Source organism: Oncorhynchus nerka, linkage group LG11, assembly GCF_034236695.1.
Source record: "Oncorhynchus nerka isolate Pitt River linkage group LG11, Oner_Uvic_2.0, whole genome shotgun sequence".
NCBI lineage: Eukaryota > Metazoa > Chordata > Actinopteri > Salmoniformes > Salmonidae > Oncorhynchus > Oncorhynchus nerka.
Genome location: NC_088406.1, coordinates 72,672,021 through 72,688,631, shown reverse-complemented (window position 1 = coordinate 72,688,631; position 16,611 = coordinate 72,672,021). Strand labels below are relative to the sequence as shown.

The 16,611-nt window shown below is 47.8% G+C and overlaps 1 protein-coding gene across 8 annotated transcripts in view; it reads right to left on the bottom strand.

Moving 5' to 3' along the window:
• The window catches only part of LOC115137572 (GRB2-associated-binding protein 1-like), a 95,726-nt gene that overhangs the window by 14,323 nt on the left and 64,792 nt on the right, over nucleotides 1–16,611 (bottom strand). For all 8 annotated transcript variants that reach the window (XM_065024936.1, XM_065024934.1, XM_065024932.1 and 5 more), the window contains exons 3-5: nucleotides 8,586–8,714; nucleotides 8,132–8,297; nucleotides 610–826 (exon numbers count right to left, since the gene is read on the bottom strand). In XM_065024936.1, the coding sequence (XP_064881008.1) occupies nucleotides 610–826; nucleotides 8,132–8,297; nucleotides 8,586–8,714 (512 nt within the window). The remainder of the gene's footprint in view (nucleotides 1–609; nucleotides 827–8,131; nucleotides 8,298–8,585; nucleotides 8,715–16,611) is intronic.

Below are 16,611 nucleotides of genomic sequence, written 5' to 3'. Positions count from 1 at the left end.
GTATTTACAATGTGTGTGTGTGTGTGTGTGTGTGTGTGTGTGTGTCTACATGTATATGTGCATGTTTATGAACCTGTGTGACTTTGTGCACAAGTGTGTGTGTGTGTGTGTGTGTGTCACTCCACACTAGACAGGCTGCTCCAGACTCACTGATTAACCTGGGGAGGAGAAGGAGCCCCTTTGCTCTCACACTCCTCCAGGAGGAGGTACTCCTGGGGGAGATGAGTCACAGAGCTACACCATCACACACAGAGGAGGAGGAGGAGGAGGAGGAGGAGAGAGTCAGAACCACATCAACAAGAGAGAAGAGGCACTGAAATATGGACAACCTATACAGACAGTACAAGAGACCTACTAAAGCACAAAAGAGGAAAGTAACCGGGAAGAGAGGGAGAAGGGGGTGGGGGGGAGCCTAAAGACACCATATTTTGTATAAACAAATAATTAAAAAATAAACTAAAAAAACGAGAGTGACAAACCTAAAGTACATTCTAACAGGAGACAGATGGAGATGAGATGTCAGAGAAACACAGAGGGAAATGTCACAACACCTCTCCACTCTGTACTGATGGCAGCGCTGCCCTGTCACATCATGGACCCCACACCCACCTGTTGGGCTCTGGCTTCTTGCTCTCACAGTTGACCAGCCACAGGTAGTCCTGGGGTTCGTCCAAGCTGGACTCCGAGTCCAGGTGGCGCACGCTGACCGGCTGGTAGGGAGGGGGCACGTTGGTCAGCATGGCCGGAGGACCCCCCAGGCCAGGGTGAGGGGGCGTGTCCACCACAGAGCCACCGCTGGCCGCTTGGTGGGCAGCCTTTGCCGCTTCTGTGGGGAAGAAAGAGGGGAGAGGGAGGGAGAAGAGGGGAGACAGTCAGAACATCTATGCATTGTACACCGGAGTTAGGACAATGTTGAGAATGCTGCCATGCACAGTTATTTCCGAAACGTACATGTTCTGTTGTGATATTATAGGTGTTTGTATGGTTAGATTTCTGACTTGTTTGTGTACAGAAAACAGTATAACGTTCTATAAAAGCACTACAGAGTAGTGGGAATAGTATACCGAACACATGACTGAGATACCGCAAGATACAGCAGTACAAAACAGGTGATGAGTCAGACTTGAAGGACACATTGTACGTACACAGGCATGCATGCGTCTGGGAACCACGCAAATACCGACTTTCAAATCTTCACAATCAATGATTACGCATGAGAAGTACAACCATTTAATTAAAATGTAGCATTACATGTACAGTGCCTTGCGAAAATATTCAGTCCCCTTGAACTTTGCGACCTTTTGCCACATTTCAGGCTTCAAACAAAGATATAAAACTGTATTTTTTTGTGAAGAATCAACAACAAGTGGGACACAATCATGAAGTGATTTGTTAAAAAAGTTTGAAATATCCAATAAATGTCGTTCCACTTCATGATTGTGTCCCACTTGTTGTTGATTCTTCACAAAAAAATACAGTTTTATATCTTTATGTTTGAAGCCTGAAATGTGGCAAAAGGTCGCAAAGTTCAAGGGGGCCGAATACTTTCGCAAGGCACTGTATATTACAGTTTGATGGAAGCTACTGAGGAAACTAAACCCAAATGCTTCCTTTCTTCCTACAGCTGTTGTATCTGCCAATGTTACTCACACCATTAATAACGAGCTGTATTATTATCCAAATCTGTGTTTTGCCTTTTGAATCCCAACCATGGCCAGACAGCATTTCCTCAAGGTCTCTGCCTTGTCCTTCTCCATGTAGGTCTGTGTGGAGATGACTGTGCTTGGTTGGGCTCTATTCATAATGTATTCTCTCTTCCGGGTTGGAGCGAGCGGTCGCATCCGCGCTTCGGTCTGCTTCGGTCTGCAGGTTGTATAACTTTTCAATACATTTCATTACATTTCATTATAGTACAACGGTTTGATTTGTCTAATCTTAGCAATTTCTTCTTAGCTAGCTACATAGCCGTCTTTGTATCAAAGATAATTGCGTAATTATCGTATTTCGTCGTCCTCCTATCTGCCCAGCAGCTAGCCAGCTAGCTAACGTTCACCGTCTACCGTAGCACTGTAGTAACTATCACACTCAACTGAACGACTTACATTTACATTTACATTTAAGTCATTTAGCAGACGCTCTTATCCAGAGCGACTTACAAATTGATTAGTGTAGTGTTAGCTAGCTACATAGTTGTCTTTGCTGTATTCGTATCCAAGATAATTGTGTAGTTTAGAGTGTGTAGTCTTAGAGCGATTATCTTAATTTACCGAGGTTAGCTAGCCAGCTATTTGTCGTCCTTAACGTAGGAGTCACTCCTAGCTAGCCAACAGCTAGCCAACGTCTACTGAATAGAACTTTCGCATTCCGGTCGCATTCCGCTTCGCTCCACAGGTAGTATCACATTTTCATTTCATTTCATTACAGTCCCAACGGTGTGATTTGTTTGATCGTAGCTAGCTACATAGCTAGCTACATAGCCGTCTTTGTTTCAAAGATAATTGTGTAGTCTAGAGCGATTTTCTAGGTTAGCTAGCCAGCTATTGTCGTTCTTTTAACGCAACGTAATCAACACTGCTAGCTAGCCAGCTAGCCCCCGAATAGCAGCATTGTAGAAACTTTACACTCAACGGAACGACTTGATTAGTGTAGTGTCAACAACGCAGCCACTGCCAGCTAGCCTACCTCAGCAGTACTGTATCATTTTAATCATTTTAGTCAATTAGATTCTTGCTACGTAAGCTTAACTTTCTTAACATTCGAGAGGTGTAGTCCACTTGTCATTCCAATCTCCTTTGCATTAGCGTAGCCTCTTCTCTAGCCTGTCAACTATGTGTCTGTCTATCCCTGTTCTCTCCTCTCTGCACAGACCATACAAACGCTCCACACCGCGTGGCCGCGGCCACCCTAATCTGGTGGTCCCAGCGCGCACGACCCACGTGGAGTTCCAGGTCTCCGGTAGCCTCTGGAACTGCCGATCTGCGGCCAACAAGGCAGAGTTCATCTCAGCCTATGCCTCCCTCCAGTCCCTCGACTTCTTGGCACTGACGGAAACATGGATCACCACAGACAACACCGCTACTCCTACTGCTCTCTCTTCGTCCGCCCACGTGTTCTCGCACACCCCGAGAGCTTCTGGTCAGCGGGGTGGTGGCACCGGGATCCTCATCTCTCCCAAGTGGTCATTCTCTCTTTCTCCCCTTACCCATCTGTCTATCGCCTCCTTTGAATTCCATGCTGTCACAGTTACCAGCCCTTTCAAGCTTAACATCCTTATCATTTATCGCCCTCCAGGTTCCCTTGGAGAGTTCATCAATGAGCTTGATGCCTTGATAAGCTCCTTTCCTGAGGACGGCTCACCTCTCACAGTTCTGGGCGACTTTAACCTCCCCACGTCTACCTTTGACTCATTCCTCTCTGCCTCCTTCTTTCCACTCCTCTCCTCTTTTGACCTCATCCTCTCACCTTCCCCCCCTACTCACAAGGCAGGCAATACGCTCGACCTCATCTTTACTAGATGCTGTTCTTCCACTAACCTCATTGCAACTCCCCTCCAAGTCTCCGACCACTACCTTGTATCCTTTTCCCTCTCGCTCTCATCCAACACTTCCCACACTGCCCCTACTCGGATGGTATCGCGCTGTCCCAACCTTCGCTCTCTCTCCCCCGCTACTCTCTCCTCTTCCATCCTATCATCTCTTCCCTCTGCTCAAACCTTCTCCAACCTATCTCCTGATTTTGCCTCCTCAACCCTCCTCTCCTCCCTTTCTGCATCCTTTGACTCTCTATGTCCCCTATCCTCCAGGCCGGCTCGGTCCTCCCCTCCCGCTCCGTGGCTCGATGACTCATTGCGAGCTCACAGAACAGGGCTCCGGGCAGCCGAGCGGAAATGGAGGAAAACTCGCCTCCCTGCGGACCTGGCATCCTTTCACTCCCTCCTCTCTACATTTTCCTCCTCTGTCTCTGCTGCTAAAGCCACTTTCTACCACTCTAAATTCCAAGCATCTGCCTCTAACCCTAGGAAGCTCTTTGCCACCTTCTCCTCCCTCCTGAATCCTCCCCCCCTCCTCCCTCTCTGCAGATGACTTCGTCAACCATTTTGAAAAGAAGGTCGACGACATCCGATCCTCGTTTGCTAAGTCAAACGACACCGCTGGTTCTGCTCACACTGCCCTACCCTGTGCTCTGACCTCTTTCTCCCCTCTCTCTCCAGATGACATCTCGCGTCTTGTGACGGCCGGCCGCCCAACAACCTGCCCGCTTGACCCTATCCCCTCCCCTCCTCTCTTCTCCAGACCATTTCCGGTGACATTCTCCCTTACCTCACCTCGCTCATCAACTCATCCCTGACCGCTGGCTACGTCCCTCCCGTCTTCAAGAGAGCGAGAGTTGCACCCCTTCTGAAAAAACCTACACTCGATCCCTCCGATGTCAACAACTACAGACCAGTATCCCTTCTTTCTTTTCTCTCCAAAACTCTTGAACGTGCCGTCCTTGGCCAGCTCTCCCGCTATCTCTCTCAGAATGACCTTCTTGATCCAAATCAGTCAGGTTTCAAGACTAGTCATTCAACTGAGACTGCTCTTCTCTGTATCACGGAGGCACTCCGCACTGCTAAAGCTAACTCTCTCTCCTCTGCTCTCATCCTTCTAGACCTATCGGCTGCCTTCGATACTGTGAACCATCAGATCCTCCTCTCCACCCTCTCCGAGTTGGGCATCTCCGGCGCGGCCCATGCTTGGATTGCGTCCTACCTGACAGGTCGCTCCTACCAGGTGGCGTGGCGAGAATCTGTCTCCTCACCACGCGCTCTCACCACTGGTGTCCCCCAGGGCTCTGTTCTAGGCCCTCTCCTATTCTCGCTATACACCAAGTCACTTGGCTCTGTCATAACCTCACATGGTCTCTCCTATCATTGCTATGCAGACGACACACAATTAATCTTCTCCTTTCCCCCCTCTGATGACCAGGTGGCGAATCGCATCTCTGCATGTCTGGCAGACATATCAGTGTGGATGACGGATCACCACCTCAAGCTGAACCTCGGCAAGACGGAGCTGCTCTTCCTCCCGGGAAGGACTGCCCGTTCCATGATCTCGCCATCACGGTTGACAACTCCATCGTGTCCTCCTCCCAGAGCGCTAAGAACCTTGGCGTGATCCTGGACAACACCCTGTCGTTCTCAACTAACATCAAGGCGGTGGCCCGTTCCTGTAGGTTCATGCTCTACAACATCCGCAGAGTACGACCCTGCCTCACACAGGAAGCGGCGCAGGTCCTAATCCAGGCACTTGTCATCTCCCGTCTGGATTACTGCAACTCGCTGTTGGCTGGGCTCCCTGCCTGTGCCATTAAACCCCTACAACTCATCCAGAACGCCGCAGCCCGTCTGGTGTTCAACCTTCCCAAGTTCTCTCACGTCACCCCGCTCCTCCGCTCTCTCCACTGGCTTCCAGTTGAAGCTCGCATCCGCTACAAGACCATGGTGCTTGCCTACGGAGCTGTGAGGGGAACGGCACCTCAGTACCTCCAGGCTCTGATCAGGCCCTACACCCAAACAAGGGCACTGCGTTCATCCACCTCTGGCCTGCTCGCCTCCCTACCACTGAGGAAGTACAGTTCCCGCTCAGCCCAGTCAAAACTGTTCGCTGCTCTGGCCCCCCAATGGTGGAACAAACTCCCTCACGACGCCAGGACAGCGGAGTCAATCACCACCTTCCGGAGACACCTGAAACCCCACCTCTTTAAGGAATACCTAGGATAGGATAAAGTAATCCTTCTCACCCCCCTTAAAAGATTTAGATGCACTATTGTAAAGTGGCTGTTCCACTGGATGTCATAAGGTGAAACCACCAATTTGTAAGTCGCTCTGGATAAGAGCGTCTGCTAAATGACTTAAATGTAATGTAAATGTACACTTCTCAGTGTACACACACGTACACCGTCTTTGAGTGGCTCCCTAAGTGCTCAAGCTCAAGGATGCGCACCCTGAGATGACAGCTGCTCTCTGAATCTTTACTCTCTCCCTCTCGTCCCATCCCGCTCTTCCTCTCCTCCACTGTTTTCTCTTGTACACCCTCTCGCTCAATCGCGCACCAATCAGTCACTATTCTCCTGCTTTATCCTGTACACTCTCCTTCTCGCCCTCAATCACTCCCTATACATAGCATCCCTTCATCTCTCCACCTCTTCTCCCCATTCCCCTCTTCAGTTCTCTCCCTCCCGCTCTCCCCTCCTACTCTCACTACTATACTGCTTTATACACTATCACTCACTCTCTCTCCATCCCCTTGTTTGTCTGTCTTACGTGCTGATTCACCCAGGCAGCAGGAAAATCCCTTTCCTCAATCTCCCCCTCCCACGCCGCTGGGCTCCAGCCCTGCTGCTCCAGCCCCCTCCACTTGCTGACATTTCCCCAGCCACGGTGCACCCTCGCCTGGGCGCGGGAGTGGGCTGAACTGTCCCCTCTTTGTTTGTGCTGTATGATCAGCGAGCGAGACTTCGCGAGGCACAGAGAGCAGTAGCCAAGGCAATATGAGAGCCACACCGCTCGACCACAGAAGTCTGCATGGGTATTAAGACAAACTTGCTGCTTGAAACTATAATAAACTCAACATTCCAAAATGGCCCCATAGATAAGTGATACGTTGTGGTTGAAGTTACACTAGAGCAGGGAGGGTAGGATACAGCCACAACACTGAGGAAGGAGTGAAGCTGACCTTGTTGGATACATGGTCTCCCCGTTGTCATAGATGTAGTGGGTACTGCTGATATCATAGTCCAGGACATTTCTCCTCGACTAGGCCTCTAAAATTGTTCCCTAACATTCTGATTAAACCCACATGCATTACAATAGTGAGTTTAGATTATAGGGTCCATTTCTGCAACTCAACCACAGCCTAAAATTAACACGCACCGGTTGCAAAATGCAGGTCGATTTTGGAATTGGTTTTGTTTCATAGCTGGTAAATGAATTACACAAAGTCAAAGAACTACAAATCATATATAAGCCTATACCACCTCTTCTGCAACACTGCCTGGGCTGGAGGCTGTGCACACCTGAAGAGTGAAAGATTCATTTTTAGAAGCGCTACGCACAGGCATAAACGTCGGTTTATAATTTACAGAAAACTTTACGTCTACTGATGTGAGACTTTGTCCTTGTGTTTCTTGGCCATTTCATTGTTTTGTTCACAAGCTAGGTTGTTTTTCTATGTTTGAGTTTCAACAGCTGGAGAGGACAAGACAACTCTTCTACTAGTCAGACTCAATCTCACAGGCACAAACATGAAGACTGGAGTCACGTTACCACGGTAACCCCCAGCTCTTAAAGGGACAGGTGAACATGGTCTCATCTATGATATTTTGGTTAAAAATGTAATTAATTTACCACATTACTTCTTACTAGTAATAAATGTTTTAGAAACATTACAAAGCATGCTCATCCGTTTTGAGTGGCTGATAGATTTTCCCATATAAAAAAAGAGGTAATTTTAGGCCCTGAACTCAACAGTACCTCCCATGTCAGCTGAGAGGGAAGTTCAGGTCCGGAGGCACCTGTATGTGGCCCCCACTGATGACGGTGGGAATGGACGTAGATGGAGGAACTCTAAATAAACCACAATTCCGGTTTGGTGGGCCCCACTCACTCGCGTTTCACCTGAGTACGCGCGCACGTGCGAATGAAGTAACGAATGTGAGAGAACAAATGAGAGGGAGAACAAATGAGTGACAGAAAGACCGCGAGAGAAAACAAATGAGAGCAACTGAGAAAGGGGGAACAATAAAGGTAGAGAAGGAGAGAAAGTGGCAGTGGGGCTCAGCTTAGGGGAGGGGGGGGGCACACAATGCTTTAATTATACAGTACAGGGAAACATGTGGTAACGTGAACCCACGGCTCATTAGGCCTCATTAAGCCTGTGCTGGAAACAAAGGCCGCTTGGCACACAGTGTCCAAACCTACACTACACCAGGATATAATCATTATGTGAGAATAATACGTGTGGGGAAAGACTACCGTTTCCTAATGCATATTATTGTTCTGTTGCATTTCTGCCTTTCTCTCACTGTATAGACACATCTCAGAGTTCCTCTCGTGTGTGCGTGCCTGCGCAGGGATGTGTAGCATCATTACCGTCGTCCGTGGGGTTGAAGCCGCAGATGTCACAGATGTAGCGGACCCACTTGTTCATGTCGTCCTCCGTGTCGGCCACCAGGTAGAAGACGCGGTCGATGGTCTTGATGTCGAAGATGAAGCTGTGCTCCAGGTCCTTCTTGTTGAACGTGAGCCCTGCGTCCACCTGTGGGGGGCATGTAGCTGTAGCATTACCAACCACGTAACAATAGGGCTTAGCATTAGCACGTAGCATTACAAACAATATCCGTTGTTGCCACAGCAGCTATAGGCCACTGTCAATGTCATAACTGCCATAACTGCCTTTTAGCAGTATTAGCTAGTGGTACTGTAGCATTACTAGGACCATTAGTTTTCCCTGATCACGTGACCTGACAAAAAACGTATTACATAACTAGGGTCCAGATTAACAAACTCTGGGCCCTAATCAGCCGTAGCATAAGTAGTGTTTCACCTGTTCACACAGGTTGAGGTCGATCACGCGGATGGGCTTCTTGGCGTGATCATTCTTGTAGTACTCCAACACGTCTGGGTCGCCCGAGAGACGGCCGCTGCGGAGAACAAACCACCGCTTCTTCCATGCCTGCAGAGAGACGGGAGACATTTTAATGTTGATGATCTGTTCACATATCATCCCTTACTTAAAAATTCCACAGTACACCCATAAACTCTCCCCTACCCCCACTTGAAAAGCTTAACAAACCCCTGAAGACTTCACAACAACCCATATATTTAGGCATGGCCTAGAGTGGCTCAGTGGATCAGACAAGAGCGAGAGAGAGAAAGTGGGACAGAGAAAGACTGACCGAGAGAGAAAGGTCACTGTGTTCGCTCATACGGCTCCATTCCTGGCTGACCACAGGCTGGACAGGGGCTTTGTTTTTCCGCCCTGGCCTCTGTGTGCTTCTCTCTAACCCTCCCTCTAGCTCTCTCCTCTGGTCCTGTAAGTCACACAAGGACAGGCCTGTGTTCAAAATTCCCCCACTCTCCCCCTCTTCTTATATCCCAATCCATCCCTCTCCCTCTACAGCCTCTTCATCTCTCTCCTCTGAGCCCCACTAGGACAGACAAGCCAGAACTATGTATCTGGAACACCAAGGGCCCACAGTCACTACAGACAGACATAGTTTGGTCTGGTTAGGTCTAGTAGCCCGACTGTGGAAGAACACAACCAACCACTCTAAAAAGGGCCTTGGGCAATTAGGATTTTACAATAGGATTTGTCCTCCATCTGTCTATGAGACACAGGTTCCGTCCGAAATGGCACCTTATTCCCTATATAGTGCCAAACTTTTAACCAGGGCCTATAGGGTTCCATTTGGTACACAGCCACAGTGCTTCCAAGGCAGATAGGGTTTAAACACAGGGCACAAGACCCAGACAATGGGATATAGCATAGGAAAACTACCTAAATAGAAACCCATTCTATTTCTATGGCAGACTTAAGACTGTGGGATGGATAGGGTTGATAATGTGGAATGGTTTAGTTTTAGTTGCACAAAGGCACTAAGAATAAACCCCGGGTGTCAGTGACCGTCAGGCACTACCATCTGAAAGTCAGTCAGAGGAGGGAACGAGACAGAACCAAGTGAGATGCCTAAACAGGAGTCTGCTGACTAATGCTTTTATTTTTTACAAATGAGGCCCGGCCCATCTAGATGTCTTGTCACCTAAACTGTGTAGCTTAAACTTATAAGGTTGTTAATTTGTTCAATGAAACCTGCTCACTGAACTAGGAGAAGCTAACTCAAGGATAAGCAGGGCTAAAAAGCACATGATGAAAACAAACTGTGGCTAATTGCTATGAGCCACCAACTCTGATTCGCTGAGTCACTTATGCTAAGCTTGAGTTTTTTGGAAGGATTCATTCCCAGATTGCAGCTTTAATTGTGCTTAATCACTCCGCTTCAGGTTGAGCAATATCGTGGAGCGAAATAGACTCTGCCTATCAATGGACACTTGATAGAGCTATTGAATATTGAACAGTGAAATTGGATACAAAAGATGACATAATAGAAAACAAATGCTATTCATGGAATTTCAAACAAGGAGGGGAAACCACACCAGTAGAAAAACAACTCCCCTTGGAGATCAGAGCCCTGGCCTCACCCGAGCACAGCCAGCAACGGCCTGTGAGGAATGCAAACTAAAAGCTTTGTTGTTGTTTTTTTCGGGTTAAGATTTTAACCGGATTAACAATGCTGTGTGTTTTCTTTCACCCTCCCTTCAATTCTTTTTCCATCCACAGAGTTCCCTTTGTTAGCGGGCCAAGCTCTGAGTAGGGACGAACAGCCAGGAGGAGAGGAGAGAGAACTCCGGGTGGGAAGAGCATCGTCCTGCTGTCCTACTCTGTCAACAGGAGAGTCGACCCTGGAGAAATAAACAGGCTGGCTGAAGGAGGAACTTTACATGGGCACGCGGGCGCACGCACACACACACACACACACGTATGCAGCCGTGCACGGCAGAAACGCACACACAGAGAAACGCACGTTCATACACACACACACCCTTTGAAATTCTAATAGATCTACATTCATGGCACAACCCTGCAAAAACCCTAACACTCCTTACAGTCATGAAGTAAACATGCCGACGCAGGGTTCAAGAGGTCTGCTTGACCCCGCCCTGCTCCCACACAGTATTACTCCGCCCTAAAATATCAACATTTAATAATCACTGTTTATTCAACCATAAAACATGAACAACCCAAAACAGCCTCCAGATAATACACAGAGCAATTAACTCTGTCTGTGTAGAACTGGTCCTGTGCAGCATGAACAGCAGCCTAACCTAACCCGTGCAGCATGAACAGCAGCCTAACCTAACCCAAGCAGCATGAACAGCAGCCTAACCTAACCCGTGCAGCATGAACAGCAGCCTAACCTAACCCAAGCAGCATGAACAGCAGCCTAACCTAACCCGTGCAGCATGAACAGCAGCCTAACCTAACCCAAGCAGCATGAACAGCAGCCTAACCTAACCCGTGCAGCATGAACAGCAGCCTAACCTAACCTAACCCAAGCAGCATGAACAGCAGCCTAACCTAACCTAACCCAAGCAGCATGAACAGCAGCCTAACCTAACCTAACCCAAGCAGCATGAACAGCAGCCTAACCTAACCCAAGCAGCATGAACAGCAGCCTAACCTAACCCAAGCAGCATGAACAGCAGCCTAACCTAACCCAAGCAGCATGAACAGCAGCCTAACCTAACCCAAGCAGCATGAACAGCAGCCTAACCTAACCCAAGCAGCATGAACAGCAGCCTAACCTAACCCAAGCAGCATGAACAGCAGCCTAACCTAACCCAAGCAGCATGAACAGCAGCCTAACCTAACCCAAGCAGCACACATTAGCATGTTGTTGATGCGTTGCTCTGTTGCGGTCAGAGAAAAGAGGAGGGCGACCCCTCTCTCTGGTACATGACAAAGCACTCTGGGCTCAGGTTACCCTGTAGGGACACAGACAGGGCCATGGGGTGAGGTTATACTGGGGGGAGAGAAAGAGCGAGAGGTTAGGCCAGGCCTGGGTCGTGTTCATTTTTTGCTAAGCATTTCTTATTGGACAAGCTCAGGTAGTTCCTTCCCGTTTCAGTAGTTTTTCTACTGTTTGGTGCCTAATGAAAACTACCCTGGTTTAAAAACAGACATGGTCACATTTGACAGACGCTCTTATCCAGAGAAATTAGGGTTAAGTGCCTTACCTCAAGGACACGTCGACAGATTTTTCACCTAGTTGGCTTGGGGATTCGAACCAGAGACCTTTCAGTTACAAGCCCAACGCTCTTAGCCACTAGGCTACCTGCCACTCTGCTGCTGTCCATAGTAACAGTTGGTCTGACTAGTTTCAATGGCGCTGGTTAAGAGCTTGTTGAAGAAGGCTTGTTTGAGTGGTGCTTCACTGCAACTTCAATACGGAGTACTTGATTAAGGGGTGCTTTTCCCATATTAGCATGGTAGCAGACCGTGTGTAGGGGTGGGAGGGAAATGGTCAGGGATGAAGAGCTGAGGGAAAATATGAGCAATGACAATCACTCAAAAGCTCTCTCTCCACTGACCCACACACCCCATGTGGCCATTCCATTCAGCACACCTCTATTCTAGTTAACACTTAGCTAAACCTGTCCCTGTAAACCCCTGCCAGGTTCCTATCCAGTGAAACTGCACACAACCAGAAATGCCATTGGTGTCTCCAGCCAGACAGCCAATGGCATCTCGCTGACACATACTTTCTATTGTCAGTGGAAAACAGGCCAAAAAGCTCTTCACAACAACCACACATGACAGTGAGTGATGCACACAGTAGCTGAATAGCAGCACTGTTAGACAGTAACTGTCCACAGACCTAGCCTGGTTCCAGATCAGTTTGTGTGGTCATGCCAACTCTTATGGCCCTTGTGACAATTACCATAAGAGACGGCAAGACAGCACAAACAGATCTGGAACCAGGCCAGCACAGACCTACCGTGTGCTATCGATCCTGAAAAGGCCAGCAGTGGCAATGAAGACTCTAGCAGTGTTGAACCCCTGTTACTGTCCTCTTCGCCATTGTAGTCAATGAGGCACAGAAGTCAATGACCCAATAGTCCCCAAACTGATCCGAGAGCAGTCGTTACTGATCACAGAACACAGCTAATCCAGTTTGGTCTACTTCACAAGGCCCAAGAGTAGATCTCAACTGATCACAAATCAGTCCTTACATACAACCAACCAAACAATCGAAGTAGTAACCAAGTGTGTCTGTTGACTCTTCACTGTCCGGGGGAGTGGAGTGGGACTGGGTGGGACGAGACAGGAGGAGCCCCTGGTGCAGCAGCTGTCCCCCCCTCCTCCCTCTCTCCAAGCGCCCTCCCCTGCCCTCTGATAGGGTGTGATGCAGGAAGAGACCCCTGTGCCCGCTCCAGCCTCCAGCCAGACAGAGACACCATTGAGGGGATGACCGGGAGGGCTGGATGGGGGAATGCCATCCGAGTGCAGTCACACTGTTGCCATCAGGGCCCCACTGACCCAGAGACAAAGACAGAGAAGAGAGGGGGAGAAGGGGAGAGAGATGGAGTGTCTGAGAGGGAGATGGATGAACAGTATAGAGAGAAGAGAGAGAGGTAAAGGAGGAAGAAGACAAGAGTGAGTGAGAATGAAGGAAAGAGGGAGCGAGAAAGCTAATACAATATACTTGAAGCACTTTACCACATTGGGGGTTTCTCCTCCATTGAAGACTGGTTATGGGGTGTGGGGGGTGAATCAGAGTGACAGGGACAGACGTTAGGGAAGGGGGTAACAGTGGGTGGGGCACGGGGCCCTCAACCGCCACATTCCTGGCTATGGCCTTGGTCCTGCCCTCGGCCCTGCCCTCAGCCCTGCCCTCCTATCCAGAGAACAGTGGCCTTTGTTGGGCTTGACTTTATCAAGCTGCCCCCTGGAATATCTGGAGCTCCAGGGCTCCAGTCACAACCTTCTGCCTGATAGATAGGGGCCACAAGGGGCCCAGAGTTTTAGAGATTCCCAACTACCCAATCGTCTGCCCATACATATGTATTTATATACTGGAGTCTTGAAATATCTACTGCTGTACATATGGATGTAGTATATATTGTGTAAATTCATGCAGTGTACAAACGTATAGATTGAATTTGGATTACTGTCAGTGCTATTTGGCTATTAATTGGATACGTGCCGATATGTCTTGATTTCCAGAGTAAAAAAAATAAAAAATAAATGGTTTACTATGACATTTTACTGCATTGTTAGGAGCTAGTAACATCCGCTACATCTGCTAAACTGTGTACGCGACCAATACACTTTGATTTGATTACTGTACCAACACTGACATACTGGGAAGTTGGCAACAATACCAACCCATTATACAGCATGATGTAGCCTAGCGTCTGGTTTATTATAGTGATAAACACAGACCCAGATTAAAACCAAACAATACCAACCCATCATACAGCATGATGTAGCCTAGCGTCTGGTTTATTATAGTGATAAACACAGACCCAGATTAAAACCAAACAATACCAACCCATCATACGGCATGATGTAGCCTAGCGTCTGGTTTATTATAGTGATAAACACAGACCCAGATTAAAACCACTCCTGTACTTAGTGTTTATAATGGAGAATCTTCTTTGAAAGCCATTTAAAGTAGTCCAGGCGTGGGCTTAATCTCTGTGCAACCGCCCTCGACTGTTCTAACATACTAACTAACGTCTATTACATAGTCTAACTGTGGCACATCTCATAATAAACAACCAAATGATGCAATAGTGACAGTGAACATTCCAGAAGGATAAGCGCACCAGCTGGTTGGGGAGTTCCACCGGGCTATAATCCTAATCAAAGAATGTTCTGGAAGGGGAAGAGAGAAGAAGAATGGGACATTATGCCGCCATTGAGGACAGTGATTAATGACAAGCTCCGGTACTGTAGCTAGAAATGAGGCCAGACAGCTGGAGGAGCTGGCTGGTGTTTAACAACCGTGAGACGGCAGCACCTTGGAGTAGGACTGCTGCTGATCTAGGATCAGTTTCACCTTTTAGATAGATCTTAATGAATATGATTACATAGACAGGCCAGACCTGGATCCTCGATCAGCGTTCCTACTTTGAGAAACTATGTGAATATGGGCCCAGCAACATGATATTCAATATATTCTTTATCATTGCTAACTACATAGTAGCTTCATCCTGCACTTGGGGGCTAATTGAAAAAAGGTAGCTAATGCACCCGAAGAGTCTTTAAGAGCACAGATGGCTACGGATGGTCCTCCAGGGTAGATAAATGGCACACTTAAAACACATCCATATACTCTACATATCTGATGGCTTGAGAGTTAAAGCTAGAATCCTTAATTGGGCTACAAATATTTTTGGTCTTATAAATTAATGATATATACCTATTAACTTCCACTATTAAGTTCCACTATTCATAACCCATCAGCACCCAAAATATCAGCCTGTTTTACTCCAATGTTTATTAATTAAGTAAATGTAAACAAACACGGTATAGTCTCAAAACATGGTTAAAACTATCATTTTGATATCATGGCTGGTCTGTCCTTGCATCCATAGCTCGGTCTATGAATGAGACTGGTTCTATTTCTTTAGGTCCATTCCTTAACCAAAAGAGGCAGGTGGAGGCTTTATTGTTTCAAACAAATAGTTCAACTTTAAGCAAGGCAGGGCTTGGGCTTTTTGGGATGCCTGCCACAGTAGCATTTGGAGCAAAAGAGAGAACCGTCAATTGAACATATAGGACGGATAGGATGCCAGCGACTGACAAGCAGGCGAAAGGTGACGCTGAAGTCATTTGTAAGTGTGAAATGGGCCCTGGCTCGTGTGCCAACGAGGGCTAATGTGGCACAGCCTGTGTCCTTCTGGACCGTTGGACTCAACAGGCTGGAACAGGGGAGTCCAGTTCGTTTGGAACGACAACAGGAGCCACTGACCACATAGCCACTGCTAACCATAAGCTCTTGCATTGGTCGTAATAGTGGAAACTGACAGTGTTTGGTTGGTCAGGGATTTAGCCATGGTGCTAGTCTTGCGGGGGAAATTAGCGGTCTATTATATAGCTGTTAAAGTCGAGCTTTAGCTTGGTTGCCTCTTCGTAAAGGGCCTACCTGCACATTGAACAGATATTCCCACATTGAGCCAGGTGGGGTGGTGAATGGTTCAGGGGGTGTGCTACGATGTCAGCAGCTCAACAAGGAGTACCACAGATTGGCCTAGTAAAACAACTGACTCACCCAGGCATGAGCCAAGAACAGGAGATACACACAAAGAAGACCGAAAACAAACTTGGCACTAGAATCGGATATGCACTACAGTAAACCAGGAAATTAACTTGAAGGGTTTAATCGGTCTTGGTAAGTGTAGCGAACCAACGTAACACCACGAGACGAATCATAACCCACTGACTGACTGGGTTACATAACTGATTACAGAGGTTACTGGGGCTGTTTGTGTAGGAATTTGTGACCAGAGCCCAGCTGTCCCAACTACATATATAAACACACACAGCTGCTACCTTTGAGAGGAAAGACTAAGCCAGGCACGCTGGCTTGTGTTCAGTGTGTGTCAAACATGTCAGGGCAGAGTCCCGGGCCACCACCCTTCGTGCTGCTGGCACTGCCACCAACACAGGGTTACAGTGTGTCAGCTGCAGCAGTCTGCCTAGCTACAACACAGTCAGACAGTCACCTTCGCTGACAAACAACCACCTCTCACTCTATTATATTTAACACTGCAGGCCTATGCTGCCTAGTGACAAGTGAAAGCATGTGGGTTGGTACAATATGAAAACAAAAATCAAGGCCAAGTTTACATTCTTTTAAATGTTTTTGACATTTAGCAGACACTCTTACAGAGTGACTTACTGTAGTGAGTACATACAAGTCACGTAAAAAGTAGATAATTACTGTTTTAAGGAAATAAGGTTGCAATGTACAAAGGAAATTGACCGCTGAAAACGTTGCCAT